This window comes from Nerophis ophidion, linkage group LG17 (assembly GCF_033978795.1).
Source record: "Nerophis ophidion isolate RoL-2023_Sa linkage group LG17, RoL_Noph_v1.0, whole genome shotgun sequence".
NCBI classification, from domain to species: Eukaryota; Metazoa; Chordata; class Actinopteri; order Syngnathiformes; family Syngnathidae; genus Nerophis; species Nerophis ophidion.
In genome coordinates this window covers 11,153,539-11,166,649 of record NC_084627.1, presented here as the reverse complement: position 1 = coordinate 11,166,649, position 13,111 = coordinate 11,153,539, and the positions used below count along the sequence as shown (strand labels likewise).

General features: G+C 42.3%; 2 protein-coding genes across 2 annotated transcripts in view; one reads left to right on the top strand and one right to left on the bottom strand.

The window, feature by feature from the left end:
• Positions 1-992: 992 nt before the first annotated feature.
• hsdl2 (hydroxysteroid dehydrogenase like 2) lies at positions 993-7,551 on the top strand. Its single transcript, XM_061876249.1, has 10 exons — positions 993-1,159; positions 5,784-5,947; positions 6,013-6,111; positions 6,167-6,281; positions 6,345-6,448; positions 6,508-6,606; positions 6,667-6,861; positions 6,938-7,009; positions 7,063-7,209; positions 7,276-7,551. The coding sequence occupies exons 1-10, from the start codon at positions 1,143-1,145 to the stop codon at positions 7,518-7,520; spliced, it is 1,257 nt and encodes a 418-aa protein (XP_061732233.1). The 5' UTR covers positions 993-1,142; the 3' UTR covers positions 7,521-7,551.
• The window catches only part of LOC133536059 (serine/threonine-protein phosphatase 2B catalytic subunit gamma isoform-like), a 32,075-nt gene continuing 26,510 nt past the window's right edge, over positions 7,547-13,111 (bottom strand). Inside the window, exons 8-14 of the mRNA XM_061876248.1 lie at positions 11,585-11,679; positions 11,386-11,511; positions 11,241-11,318; positions 11,092-11,176; positions 10,923-11,020; positions 7,900-7,926; positions 7,547-7,824 (exon numbers count right to left, since the gene is read on the bottom strand). Of these exons, the coding sequence (XP_061732232.1) occupies positions 7,679-7,824; positions 7,900-7,926; positions 10,923-11,020; positions 11,092-11,176; positions 11,241-11,318; positions 11,386-11,511; positions 11,585-11,679 (655 nt within the window). The 3' untranslated portion in view covers positions 7,547-7,678. The remainder of the gene's footprint in view (positions 7,825-7,899; positions 7,927-10,922; positions 11,021-11,091; positions 11,177-11,240; positions 11,319-11,385; positions 11,512-11,584; positions 11,680-13,111) is intronic.

The following is a 13,111-nucleotide window of genomic DNA, read 5'->3' as shown; positions in this document are numbered from 1 at the left end:
ATTGATTGTTATTATAAATATACTAAACCAATTACAATATATTATCTGAAGCTGATATAGAGATTTAAGTGTTGAATAAAAAATGAAAAATAAATTTAAAAAGCATGACCTTTTATGAGTGGGGAACTTTTGGATCTCTAAGGATTTTAGTGGAATTTAATAACTGTCTTAGCTAAAAAAAAAAAATGTTTTAATAATTAATTTTGCTATGAATTATTGACCTATTTAGGGATCCAATTACTTCACATTAAATATTTTACTTTGAAAATATTTTTGGGGAAAAATGTTGTGTATTTTGCCTCAAAAAATAGGGTTTTCACAAAAAGCTCCTAAAAAGTAAAAACAAATAATGAAGCAGAATTAGCAATTCAAGGGTTTTATGAAATAAATAATATATGACTTATTTTTAACCTTGTTTAAGACTGAAACCCTTCTGGGTCCTTAAGACCTAACTTGAGGGAGCCCCAACAATAATTAAAAAAAAAAGTGTATATTGTATTGGTTTTGAAAATGAAAAAATATAAATTTTTCCCCCACGTGCTTTGATTTTTAAGTGGAAAAAGTTTGGACACCCCTGACTTAGAAGATGTCTATGCTAGCACCCCGTAGTCTATCGCTCCCCGGAAGTCCCGCCCTCCGGTCACAGCCATTGGCTAACACTCCGTAGTCTATCGCTCCCCGGAAGTCCCGCCCCCCGGCCACAGCCATTGGCTAACACTCCGTAGCCAGCTGCTCCAATACTGATATTAAAAGTGAACAAACCAATCATCTCCAGAAAGTTCTGATACGGTGCATCTTAGTGTCAAGCCGATACCAAGTGAACGTAGGTCCAGTATTGTCACTGCCGATACTTGTCACCTTCAATATCCATCCATTTCTACCGCTTATTCCCTTCTGGGGTCGCTCAGCTACAATTAGGCGTAATAGTTCAAGATTATTATCAACATAATTAGACTTCATGCAGTCCCACGTATCGCTCTGATCTTTGGTGTCGTTGTAATAAATATTTGGATCGATCCGTTTAACCTCTATCTGTTTTTGAGTGGGGCTGGCACCGGAAGTGGAGCGTTTGGGAGCTTCCGGTGGCTTCAGTGGGTGAAAGGTGGCGACTGAAGTGTCCTTTTTCTGCTCCTGCAGGCACGATGATACCGAACACTGGGTGAGTTCTAACCTCCTCCTTCGCAACTCCGACTGCACCCACAGCTCGTCAGTGTGGAGCAGACGTGGGGGAAAAAAAGAACATTTATGTGCTGAAACGAGACATTTTAAATCGCTTGACGGAGCAGCGGCCAATCCAACATTAAGTAACTTGCTTCCATCATGGAAGTTCGGGTTCGTCACATTAGTTAGAATTTAAAAAAAAAGAGATGACTTTTGAACTTATTTGTAAGAATTGACGCGTCTGCACAATGTTGTGTTGATAAAATGTTTAAATAGTGTCGACTGTTAATCAGCTAGCTGGCTAATCAAATGTATTATTCGGTTTTGTTAAAATTGCGTCGTTAGCACGACAGCTTCCTGTTTGACAGGAAGTTAGCAAATTAAAATGTTTGAAGTAATATTTAGCACTGCAGTGCTAACTGGTTGAAAGACAGGAAGGCAACTAAATAAATGTGTGTAGTGGTATTTTCTATCATTCATTTTAGCACGTCATCTTCCTAATTAATAAAAAGGAAGTTTTATAATGAAATGTTATCAAATATTGTTCAACATAGCATTGTTAACGTCAGCTAATTGTTATTTTGATAGGAAGTTAAAAAAGTCTATCAAGCAGTTAGCATTGCTCGCATGTCAACTTCCGGTTTGACATGCGTCAACAAATTAAATGTGTAAACATTGTTTACCTCAGCATTGTGAGCATGTCAGCTTCCTGTTTCTGACAGGAAGTGAGCTAATTAAATGTGTAAATATTTTTTAACCATAGCATTGTTAACACGTCACCTTTGTTTTTATTCGATTGCAGGAAGTTAGCTTATTGAATGTGTAAATATTATTTGTCAGAGCATTGTTAGCACATCAGCTTCCTGTTTTTGACAGGAAGTTAGCTAATAAAATGTGTGAAAATTGTTAAACATAGCATTGTTTGCACATCAACTTCCTGTTTTTGTTTGATTGACAGGAAGTTAGCTGATAAAATGTGTAAATATTGTTAAACATAGCATTGTTCGCACGTCAACTTCCTGTTTTTGTTTGATTGACAGGAAGTTAGCTAATAAAATGTGTAAATATTGTTAAACATAGCATTGTTCGCACGTCAACTTCCTGTTTTTGTTTGATTGACAGGAAGTTAGCTAATAAAATGTGTAAATATTGTTAAACATAGCATTGTTAGCACATCAGCTTCCTGTTTTTGACAGGAAGTTAGCTAATAAAATGTGTGAATATTGTTAAACATGGCATTGTTAGCACAGCAGCTTCCTGTTTTTGACAGGAAGTTAGCTAATAAAATGTGTGAATATTGTTTAACAAAGCATTGTTAGCACATTAACTTCCTGTTTTTATTTGATTGACCGGAAGTTAGCTAATAAAATGTGTAAATATTTTTAAACATAGCATTGTTCGCACATCAACTTCCTGTTTTTGTTTGACAGGAAGTTAGCTAATAAAATGTGTAAATATTGTTAAACATAGCATTGTCAGCACATCAACTTCCTGTTTATGTTTGATTGACAGGAAGTTAGCTAATAAAATGTGTAAATATTGTTAAACATAGCATTGTTCGCACATCAACTTCCTGTTTTTGTTTGATTGACAGGAAGTTAGCTAATAAAATGTGTAAATATTGTTAAACATAGCATTGTTAGCACATCAGCTTCCTGTTTTTGACAGGAAGTTAGCTAATAAAATGTGTGAATATTGTTAAACATGGCATTGTTAGCACAGCAGCTTCCTGTTTTTGACAGGAAGTTAGCTAATAAAATGTGTGAATATTGTTTAACAAAGCATTGTTAGCACGTTAACTTCCTGTTTTTATTTGATTGACCGGAAGTTAGCTAATAAAATGTGTAAATATTTTTAAACATAGCATTGTTCGCACATCAACTTCCTGTTTTTGTTTGACAGGAAGTTAGCTAATAAAATGTGTAAACATTGTTAAACATAGCATTGTCAGCACATCAACTTCCTGTTTATGTTTGATTGACAGGAAGTTAGCTAATAAAATGTGTAAATATTGTTAAACATAGCATTGTTCGCACATCAACTTCCTGTTTTTGTTTGATTGACAGGAAGTTAGCTAAGAAAATGTGTAAATATTGTTAAACATAGCATTGTTAGCACATCAGCTTCCTGTTTTTGACAGGAAATTGGCTTATAAAATGCGTAAATATTGTTTAACATAGCATTGTTAGCACGTTAACTTCCTGTTTTTGTGAGAATGACAGAAATTTAGCTAATGAAATGTGTAAATATTGTTTACTATAGCACTGTTTGCAAGTCAGCTTCCTGTTTTTGTTTTATTGACAGGAAATTAGTTAATAAAATGTGTAAATATTGGCAGAGCATTGTTAGCACCTGAACTTCCTGTTTTTGTTTGATTGACAGGAAGTTAGCTAATAAAATGTGTAAACAGTGTTAAACATAGCATTGTCAGCACATCAACTTCCTGTTTTTGTTTGATTGACAGGAAGTTAGCTAATAAAATGTGTAAATATTGTTAAACATAGCATTGTTAGCACATCAGCTTCCTGTTTTTGACAGGAAATTAACTTATAAAATGTGTGAATATTGTTAAACATAGCATTGTTAGCACGTTAATTTCCTGTTTTTGTTTGACAGGAAGTTAGCTAATAAAACATGTAAATATTGTTTAAGATAGCATTGTTAGCACGTCATCTTTCTGTTTTTGTTTTATTGACAGGAAGTTAGCTAAAAAATCGTGTAAAAATGGTTTATCAGAGCGTTGTTAGCGCGTCAACTTCCTGTTTTTGTTAGAATGACGGAAATTTAACTAATGAAATGTGTAAATATTGTTTACCACAGCACTGTTAGCACGTCAGCTTCCTGTTTTTGTTTGACAGGAAGTTAGCTAATAAAATGTGTAAACATTGTTAAACATAGCATTGTCAGCACATCAACTTCCTGTTTATGTTTGATTGACAGGAAGTTAGCTAATAAAATGTGTAAATATTGTTAAACATAGCATTGTTCGCACATCAACTTCCTGTTTTTGTTTGATTGACAGGAAGTTAGCTAAGAAAATGTGTAAATATTGTTAAACATAGCATTGTTAGCACATCAGCTTCCTGTTTTTGACAGGAAATTGGCTTATAAAATGCGTAAATATTGTTTAACATAGCATTGTTAGCACGTTAACTTCCTGTTTTTGTGAGAATGACAGAAATTTAGCTAATGAAATGTGTAAATATTGTTTACTATAGCACTGTTTGCAAGTCAGCTTCCTGTTTTTGTTTTATTGACAGGAAATTAGTTAATAAAATGTGTAAATATTGGCAGAGCATTGTTAGCACCTGAACTTCCTGTTTTTGTTTGATTGACAGGAAGTTAGCTAATAAAATGTGTAAACAGTGTTAAACATAGCATTGTCAGCACATCAACTTCCTGTTTTTGTTTGATTGACAGGAAGTTAGCTAATAAAATGTGTAAATATTGTTAAACATAGCATTGTTAGCACATCAGCTTCCTGTTTTTGACAGGAAATTAACTTATAAAATGTGTGAATATTGTTAAACATAGCATTGTTAGCACGTTAATTTCCTGTTTTTGTTTGACAGGAAGTTAGCTAATAAAACATGTAAATATTGTTTAAGATAGCATTGTTAGCACGTCATCTTTCTGTTTTTGTTTTATTGACAGGAAGTTAGCTAAAAAATCGTGTAAAAATGGTTTATCAGAGCGTTGTTAGCGCGTCAACTTCCTGTTTTTGTTAGAATGACGGAAATTTAACTAATGAAATGTGTAAATATTGTTTACCACAGCACTGTTAGCACGTCAGCTTCCTGTATTTGTTTTATTGACAGGAAATTAGTTAATAAAATGTGTAAAAATTGTTTAACAGAGCATTGTTAGCACGTCAGCTTCCTATTTTTGTTTGATTGACAGGAAGTTAGCTAATAAAATGTGTAAATATTGTCAGAGCATTGTTAGCACATCAGCTTCCTGTTTTTGACAGGAAGTTAGCTAATAAAATGTCTAAATATTGTTTGCCATAGCATTGTTAATTTAACAGCTTCCTGTTTTTTGATTGACAGGAAGTTAGCTAATAAAACGTGTAAAAATGGTTTACCAGAGCGTTGTTAGCACGCCAGCTTCCTGTTTTTGTTTGACTGACAGGAAGTTAGCTAATAAAACATGTAAATATTGTTTAAGATAGCATTGTTAGCACACATCATCTTTCTGATTTTGTTTTATTGACAAGAAGTTAGCTAAAAAATTGTGTAAAATTTTTTTATCAGAGCGTTGTTAGCGCGTCAACTTCCTGTTTTTGTGAGCATGACAGAAATTTAGCTAATGAAATGTGTAAATATTGTTTACTATAGCACTGTTTGCACGTCAGCTTCCTGTTTTTGTTTTATTGACAGGAAATTAGTTAATAAAATGTGTAAATATTGTCAGAGCATTGTTAGCACATCAGCTTCATTTTTTTTGTCTGATTGACAGGAAGTTAGCTAATAAAACATGTAAAAAATGTTTACCAGAGCGTTGTTAGCAAGTCAGCTTCCTGTTTTTGTTTGACTGACAGGAAGTTAGCTAATAAAATGTGTAAATATTGTTTACCATTGCATTGTAAGCACATCAGCTTCCTGTTTTTGTTTGACTGACAGGAAGTTAGCCGGCCGCACGCTGTTCATCACAGGGGCCAGTCGTGGTATCGGTAAAGCCATCGCCTTGAAGGCGGCCAGAGATGGCGCCAATATCGTCATCGCCGCCAAGACCGCCGAACCTCACCCGAAACTACCCGGAACAATCTACACCGCCGCCAAGGAGGGTGAGCGCTGACAGGCTAACGCGTTGTCGCGGTGATGATGTCACGTGTGTGTTTTCGCCCTCCAGTGGAGCAGGTTGGCGGGAAAGCGCTGGCGTGCGTGGTGGACATCCGAGACGAACAGCAAGTTGAGAAGGCGGTTCAAAAAGCGGTTGAGAAGTTCGGAGGTGAGTTTTCTTTTCTTTGAAGTACCTGGACCATCATGACCGCCGTCATTGTCAGGCATCGACATCCTGGTGAACAACGCCAGCGCCATCAACCTGACGGGAACTTTAGAAACGTCCATGAAGAAGGTGGACCTCATGCTGGGCATCAACCTGAGAGGAACATACATGACGTATGATGTCACTCGCGTGCTGGCGCTGCTTAACGAGGCTTCTTAACGAGCGGCGTGTTGCAGGTCCAAGACGGTGATCCCTCACCTGCTGAAGGCTGCTTCTCCTCACATCCTCAACTTGTCGCCGCCCCTCAACCTCAACCCCGTCTGGTTTAAGAACCACACAGGTAACCACGGCGACGCCGGGCCCCACCCCCCACCTGTGCACTGACACCTGTCCTTCCAGCCTACACCATGGCCAAATATGGCATGTCCATGTGCGTCCTGGGCATGGCGGAAGAGTTCAGAGGTCGGATTGCGGTCAACGCCCTGTGGCCGAAAACTGGTCAGTAGCACGCCGCCGCTAAAATGCCACGACAGACGAGCGCATGTTTTGCCGCCGCAGCCATCCAGACGGCGGCCATGGACATGCTGGGCGGCGACGGCGTGGGCAAACAGTGCCGCAAGGTGGACATCATGGCGGACGCGGCCTACGCCGTGCTGTCCCAGCCCAAGGACTACACGGGTCACTTCCTGGTGGACGAGGACATCCTCAAAGAGCGCGGCGTCCAGGACTTTGATCAGTACGCCGTGCAGCCAGGTGACGTGAATACCTCGCCGTGTAGTCACATGACCGCATGTCATGTGACCGTCTCGCCGCTCTGATTGGTCCGCAGGTCACCCGCTTCTGCCCGACTTCTTCCTGGACGAAGCGCCCGAAGTCCTCGTCCAGCAGATGGAGCAACACGGTAAGCGCCCGCTATCATTGGCGTGTCGCGTGTGATTGATGTGTTGTCGCCAGGTGCGTCGCCGGCCTTCCAAATGCCGCCGTCCTCGGCCACGCCCCCTTCAGGGGACCCGATAGAAGGCACATTTGCGGTCATCAGAGGTGCGCTGAGCGAGGACGTGGTCAAGTCTACGCAGGCCGTCTATCAGTTTGACCTGTCAGGTAAGGGGAAGGCCCGCCCATATAAGGACCTGAGGGGGCGTGTCTCTGACAAGCGCGTGCGTGCAGGAGACCACAGCGGCGTTTGGTTTCTGGACTTGAAGAGCGGCTCGGGCAGCGCGGGTCAGGGCCCGCCGCCCGCCAAAGCGGACGTCGTCATGACGATGGACTCGGGAGACTTCAGCAAGATGTTTGCAGGCAAGCTGAAGCCCACCATGGCGTTCATGGCGGGGAAGCTGCGCATCAAAGGCGACATGACGCTGGCCCTGAAGTTGGAGAGAATGATGAGTGGCATGAACAAGTCCAAACTGTGACGTGCTCGCTCAATAAAAGCCTTCAAGTGTGTTTGCTGTTTATTGATGAATCCTCCTGAGCCCGCCCCCACGCCGTCAGCCAAGCTAAAAAGAAAAGTTTGTGTTGAGACATGCGACTCGCTGGCTGGCCGCTCCTTCGAAGAGGGGGGGGAGGGGCGCTAGGTGCCGTTCTTGTCGCCGTCCAGAGGAGCCTGAGGCTGCAGCTGGGCGTCACGGCGGGGCGGCATCCTCTCGTTAATGCGGTCCAGTCCTCGTGCCTCCTCGAAACTTTGGATCCTGAGCGGCGGCTTGAAGTCATCCACGGCTGGCGGGGAACACACCAGGAGCGTCAGCGTGGCCGCCGGCGCCATCGTGGCAACGTGCTGAGTGCAAGACTTACCTCGCGCTTCCTCCGCCTCCTCGGTGGCTGAGTGGCATCGCATGCGGTGACAAGAGGTGCATGTCAATCATTGGCACAAGCCCCGCCCACTCTGGGCCCATCTTATTTGCTAGTGTGTGAGTGTTGTCTGCCGCGAGGTGCAGCTGGGATAGGCTCCAGCACCCTCGAGGGACAAGCGGTAGGAAATGGACGGATAGCATTGTACTTGTTGCTGTCATCTAACATCATATACCTAATTTCCTTGAATTGCCGCCGGGGCGATAATTAATTTAAAACCTCTTCTCACTCCTGCGCTTACCAAAGGCATGCGGTAGAAGTAAGCATGCGCAAATTATTTTAAAACATCTTCTCACTCCAGCACTTACCAAAGGTATGCAGTAAAAATTTGAGTGTGGTGTAAGCTTAGACCTTAAATCCTACTGAATAGCTCTTAATCTTCTTCCTTTTATGCAATTTCAAATTACCGGTATTTAAATCAGCCTCCTCCATTTTGAAAATGATGACAAGGGAAGTGTCACGAGTTTGACCAGGCGGTAATACTAAGCATGCGCTAATTATTTTGCGAAGCAAGTTTGACCCGGCAGTAATTCAAGGCAGGCGCTTACTATATGCCCGGCGGCAATTCAAGGAAATACGGTAGTCTCTTAACGTCCTCTTGTTAGCATTACGTGACATCCAGCGTATTAGCATGTGGTGTCTTCATAGCATCAAGCAATGTCATCTATGTTCTTGTTAGCATAATACGTCTTAATCTGTTTTTCTTAGCATAACACGTCGTCCAGTTTTAACGTAATCTAAATTTTTGTTAGCATAATACGTCGTAATCTATGTATTTAGCATAGTATGTCGTCGTCCAGTTAACGTAATTATGTTCTTGTTAGCATAATACGTCGTAATCTGTTTTTGTGAGCAGAATGTCAAACTAGATTCTTAGCATAATATGTCGTCCAGTTTTAACGTGATCTATGTTGTTAGCATAATACGTCGTAATTATGTACTTGTTAGCATGATATGTCGTCATCCAGTTTTCCACAAAATCTATGTTGTTAGCATAATACGTCGTATTCTATGTTCTAGTTGCCATATTACGTCCGTGTCCAGTTTTAGTGTAATCTATGAATCATGTAACATCTTAGGTTCTTGTTGGCATCATGTAACGTCATTTAAGTTCTTATTAGCGTCATGTAACGTCATTTAGGTTCTTGTTGGCGTCATGTAACATCATCTAGGTTCTTGTTGGCATCATGTAACATCTAGGTCCTTGTTGGCATCATGTAACATCATCTAGGTTCTTGTTTGCATCATGTAACGTCATCTAGGTGCATGTTGGCATCATGTAACGTCATCTAGGGTGCATGTTGGCATGTAACGTCATCTAGGTGCATGTTGGCATCATGTTACGTCATCTAGGGTGCATGTTGGCATGTAACGTCATCTAGGTGCATGTTGGCATCATGTTACGTCATCTAAGTGCATGTTGGCATCAGGTAACGTCATCTAGGTGCATGTTGGCATCATGTAACGTCATCTAGGTGCATGTTGGTAACATGTAACATCATCTGGGTGCATGTTGGCATCATGTAACGTCCTCTAGGTGCATGATGGCATCATGTAACATCTAGGTTCATGTTGGCATCATGTAACCTCATCTAGGTTCATGTTGGCATCATGTAACGTCATCTAGGTTCATGTTGGCATCATGTAACGTCTCCTAGCTTTTTGTTGGCATCATGTAACCTCATCTAGGTGCATGTTGGCATCATGTAACGTCATCTAGGTTCATGTTGGCATCATGTAACGTCTCCTAGCTTTTTGTTGGCATCATGTAACCTCATCTAGGTGCATGTTGGCATCATGTAATGTCATCTAGGTGCATGTTGGCATCATGTAACCTCATCTAGGTGCATGTTGGCATCATGTAACGTCATCTAGGTGCATGTTGGCATCATGTAACCTCATCTAGGTGCATGTTGGCATCATGTAACGTCATCTAGGTGCATGTTGGCATCATGTAACCTCATCTAGGTGCATGTTGGCATCATGTAACGTCATCTAGGTGCATGTTGGTATCATGTAACATCATCTGGGTGCATGTTGGCATCATGTAACGTCCTCTAGGTGCATGATGGCATCATGTAACATCATCTGGGTGCATGTTGGCATCATGTAACGTCATCTAGGTGCATGTTGGCATCATGTAACATCATCTGGGTGCATGTTGGCATCATGTAACGTCCTCTAGGTGCATGATGGCATCATGTAACATCATCTGGGTGCATGTTGGCATCATGTAACGTCATCTAGGTGCATGTTGGCATCATGTAACATCATCTGGGTGCATGTTGGCATCATGTAACGTCCTCTAGGTGCATGATGGCATCATGTAACATCATCTAGGTGCATGTTGGTATCATGTAACATCATCTGGGTGCATGTTGGCATCATGTAACGTCCTCTAGGTGCATGATGGCATCATGTAACATCTAGGTTCATGTTGGCATCATGTAACCTCATCTAGGTTCATGTTGGCATCATGTAACGTCATCTAGGTTCATGTTGGCATCATGTAACGTCTCCTAGCTTTTTGTTGGCATCATGTAACCTCATCTAGGTTCATGTTGGCATCATGTAACGTCATCTAGGTTCATGTTGGCATCATGTAACGTCTCCTAGCTTTTTGTTGGCATCATGTAACCTCATCTAGGTGCATGTTGGCATCATGTAACCTCATCTAGGTGCATGTTGGCATCATGTAATGTCATCTAGGTGCATGTTGGCATCATGTAACCTCATCTAGGTGCATGTTGGCATCATGTAATGTCATCTAGGTGCATGTTGGCATCATGTAACCTCATCTAGGTGCATGTTGGCATCATGTAATGTCATCTAGGTGCATGTTGGCATCATGTAACGTCCTCTAGGTGCATGTTGGCATCATATAACGTCATCTAGGTTCATGTTGGCATCATGTAACGTCTCCTAGCTTCTTGTTGGCATCATGTAACGCCACTGCAAATACTCACCGCTCTGCAGCGTGCGGCGTCCTCCCGACAGCACGCCAAGTGGCAAAGTGCCCGTGGGCGTTAACCCCTTGAGCTGCAGCACACTCTCGTTCTCCTCCCTGCGCACACAGAATGCTTCTAAAGGTTCTCGCTCTGCTCCCATGGGAGATCTCACTTGCGCTTTCCTGACCTGAGCACGGAGAAGACTCTGGCCATCTTCCCGATGGCGCGGATCTTATTCCTGATCACTTCCTTCCTGACGGCGGGCGTGCCCTCTGCAAGGGGAAGTGGGCGTGAGCTTAGGGGGGGGGCGGGATTGGGAGGGAGTGGCGAGGTTACCTTCACACGTGTCGTCGCCCTCAGACATGAGCTCGTCGTCGGAGCAGATGTTCAGCACGTTGACCAGCATCTCCGTCACTATGGAAACAGGACATCCGTGAGGGTGGATCACGCTGCTAAGAGGGGGGGTGGGGGGGGGGGCTACCTTTCTCGCCCACAAAGGGCAGCGACCACGTGAACACGTCCATGAAGTTGGGCAGCCAATAAGGATGCGGCGAGCAGTTGAACTGGCGAATGTTCATCACGTTGTTCTCGTACTTCAACACGGCCGCTGAGGACACACACACACACACGCACGTGTACACACACGCTCTTCTGGAATGTGCCGTTGCCATGGAGACTACCTTTGTTGTTGTATACATCCAAGTAGTTTGGTGCTGAGAAGATGGTGATGAGGGACGGGAAACCTGTTGTCTTACTATTCCTGTACATGCGGTACCTGGCACACACACACGCACACACACACACACACAGGTGATCATTTTTAAACGTGACTTGTGAGGACCACCCTTTCTACATTTTGTGGAGGCATGAAAAAAAAAATGAGGTCAAATGTCCACTGCCCAGTTAGCTCATACACAACTTTAAATCTCTAGAGCAGGGGTGCCCATTACGTTGATCGCGAGCTACCAGTCGACCGTGGGGGGTGTGTCAGTCGATCTATCTCCAGCCAGGCTTTTAAAAAAAATAGACCTAAAAATGAGTGATCATCAATCGTCACCAAGACGTCACTTAAATGACATTCACGGTACCGGAGGGTCTTGTGAGATGACGCTGGCTGCTGCAAGATCATTATTATGAAAATATGACCGAGAGGAAGGCGAGAAACACTTTTTATTTCAACAGACTCTCGCGCCGTACCTTCCGTCAAAACTCTAAAGGCCGACTGCACATTTCCTATCTTCACAATAAAAGCCCTGCTTCATGCTGCCTGCGCTAACTAAATACAGAGTCTCGGAAAACTGGCGTGCACAAGCGATCCCTCAGAAAGCTGGCGTGCACAAGTGATGTGCTTTCCGAGACTCTTATTTTGTTAGCGCAGGCAGCATGAAGCAGGGCTTTTATTGTGAAGATAGGAAATATTCAGTCGGCCTTTAGAGTTTTGACGGAAGGGACGGCGCGAAAGTCTGTTGAAATAAAAAGTGTTTCTCGCCTTCCTCTCTGTCATTTTTTCATAATAATGAACTGGCAGCAGCCAGCGTCATCTCACAAGACCCTCGGGTGCCGTGAATGTCAATCAAGCAAGCTACGGAATTTGCCGCCAATGTTTTTCTTGTAAAGTGTATGGAAGCTGGATGAATTAAGATGCCAAAAACCAACCACTTTCATGTGGTATTGTACAGAAAGGACAACTTTTTTTCTCCTCCATTTGAAAATGTGGGCGTTATCATCATTACTGTCTGATTCCAATCAATGCAAGTCATCAGAATCAGGTAATACACCAACTTATATTCTTGTCTTCGTGAAAGAAAGACATCTATATGTGTTACACATGCTTGTATTATCATTAAACACATTTAACTTGTTTACAAAAATGTCTCTTTCATAAATAAATAAATATAAATGATACATATAAATGAGGTAGATCCCCTCGAGTTGGTCAATTGAAAAGTAGCCCACCTGCAGAAAAAGTGTGGGCACCCCTGATCTAGATTGATGAAGTAATGTGCTGATCATTCTTACAGGGGACCCTGGGGAAAAAGAGTTAATATGTTTCATGGGGGCCAAATTTCAATTGTTTTGCATAGTACACACAAATGTGTACGTGACTACTGAGGACCATTTAAAAAAAAAAACACCTTTGTTATGGGGACCAGGTGGAAGTGATTAACTATACACGGAAGAAGTGTGAGCAGAGCAGCGAGTGCAGT

What these genes read in the sequence shown, in the direction of transcription:
- hsdl2 (XM_061876249.1), top strand. An exon ending in CTACACCGCCGCCAAGGAGG is followed by an intron (nt 5,948 to 6,012) that starts GTGAGCGCTGAC and finishes TTCGCCCTCCAG; the next exon opens with TGGAGCAGGTTGGCGGGAAA. An exon ending in CCAGCAGATGGAGCAACACG is followed by an intron (nt 7,010 to 7,062) that starts GTAAGCGCCCGC and finishes TGTTGTCGCCAG; the next exon opens with GTGCGTCGCCGGCCTTCCAA.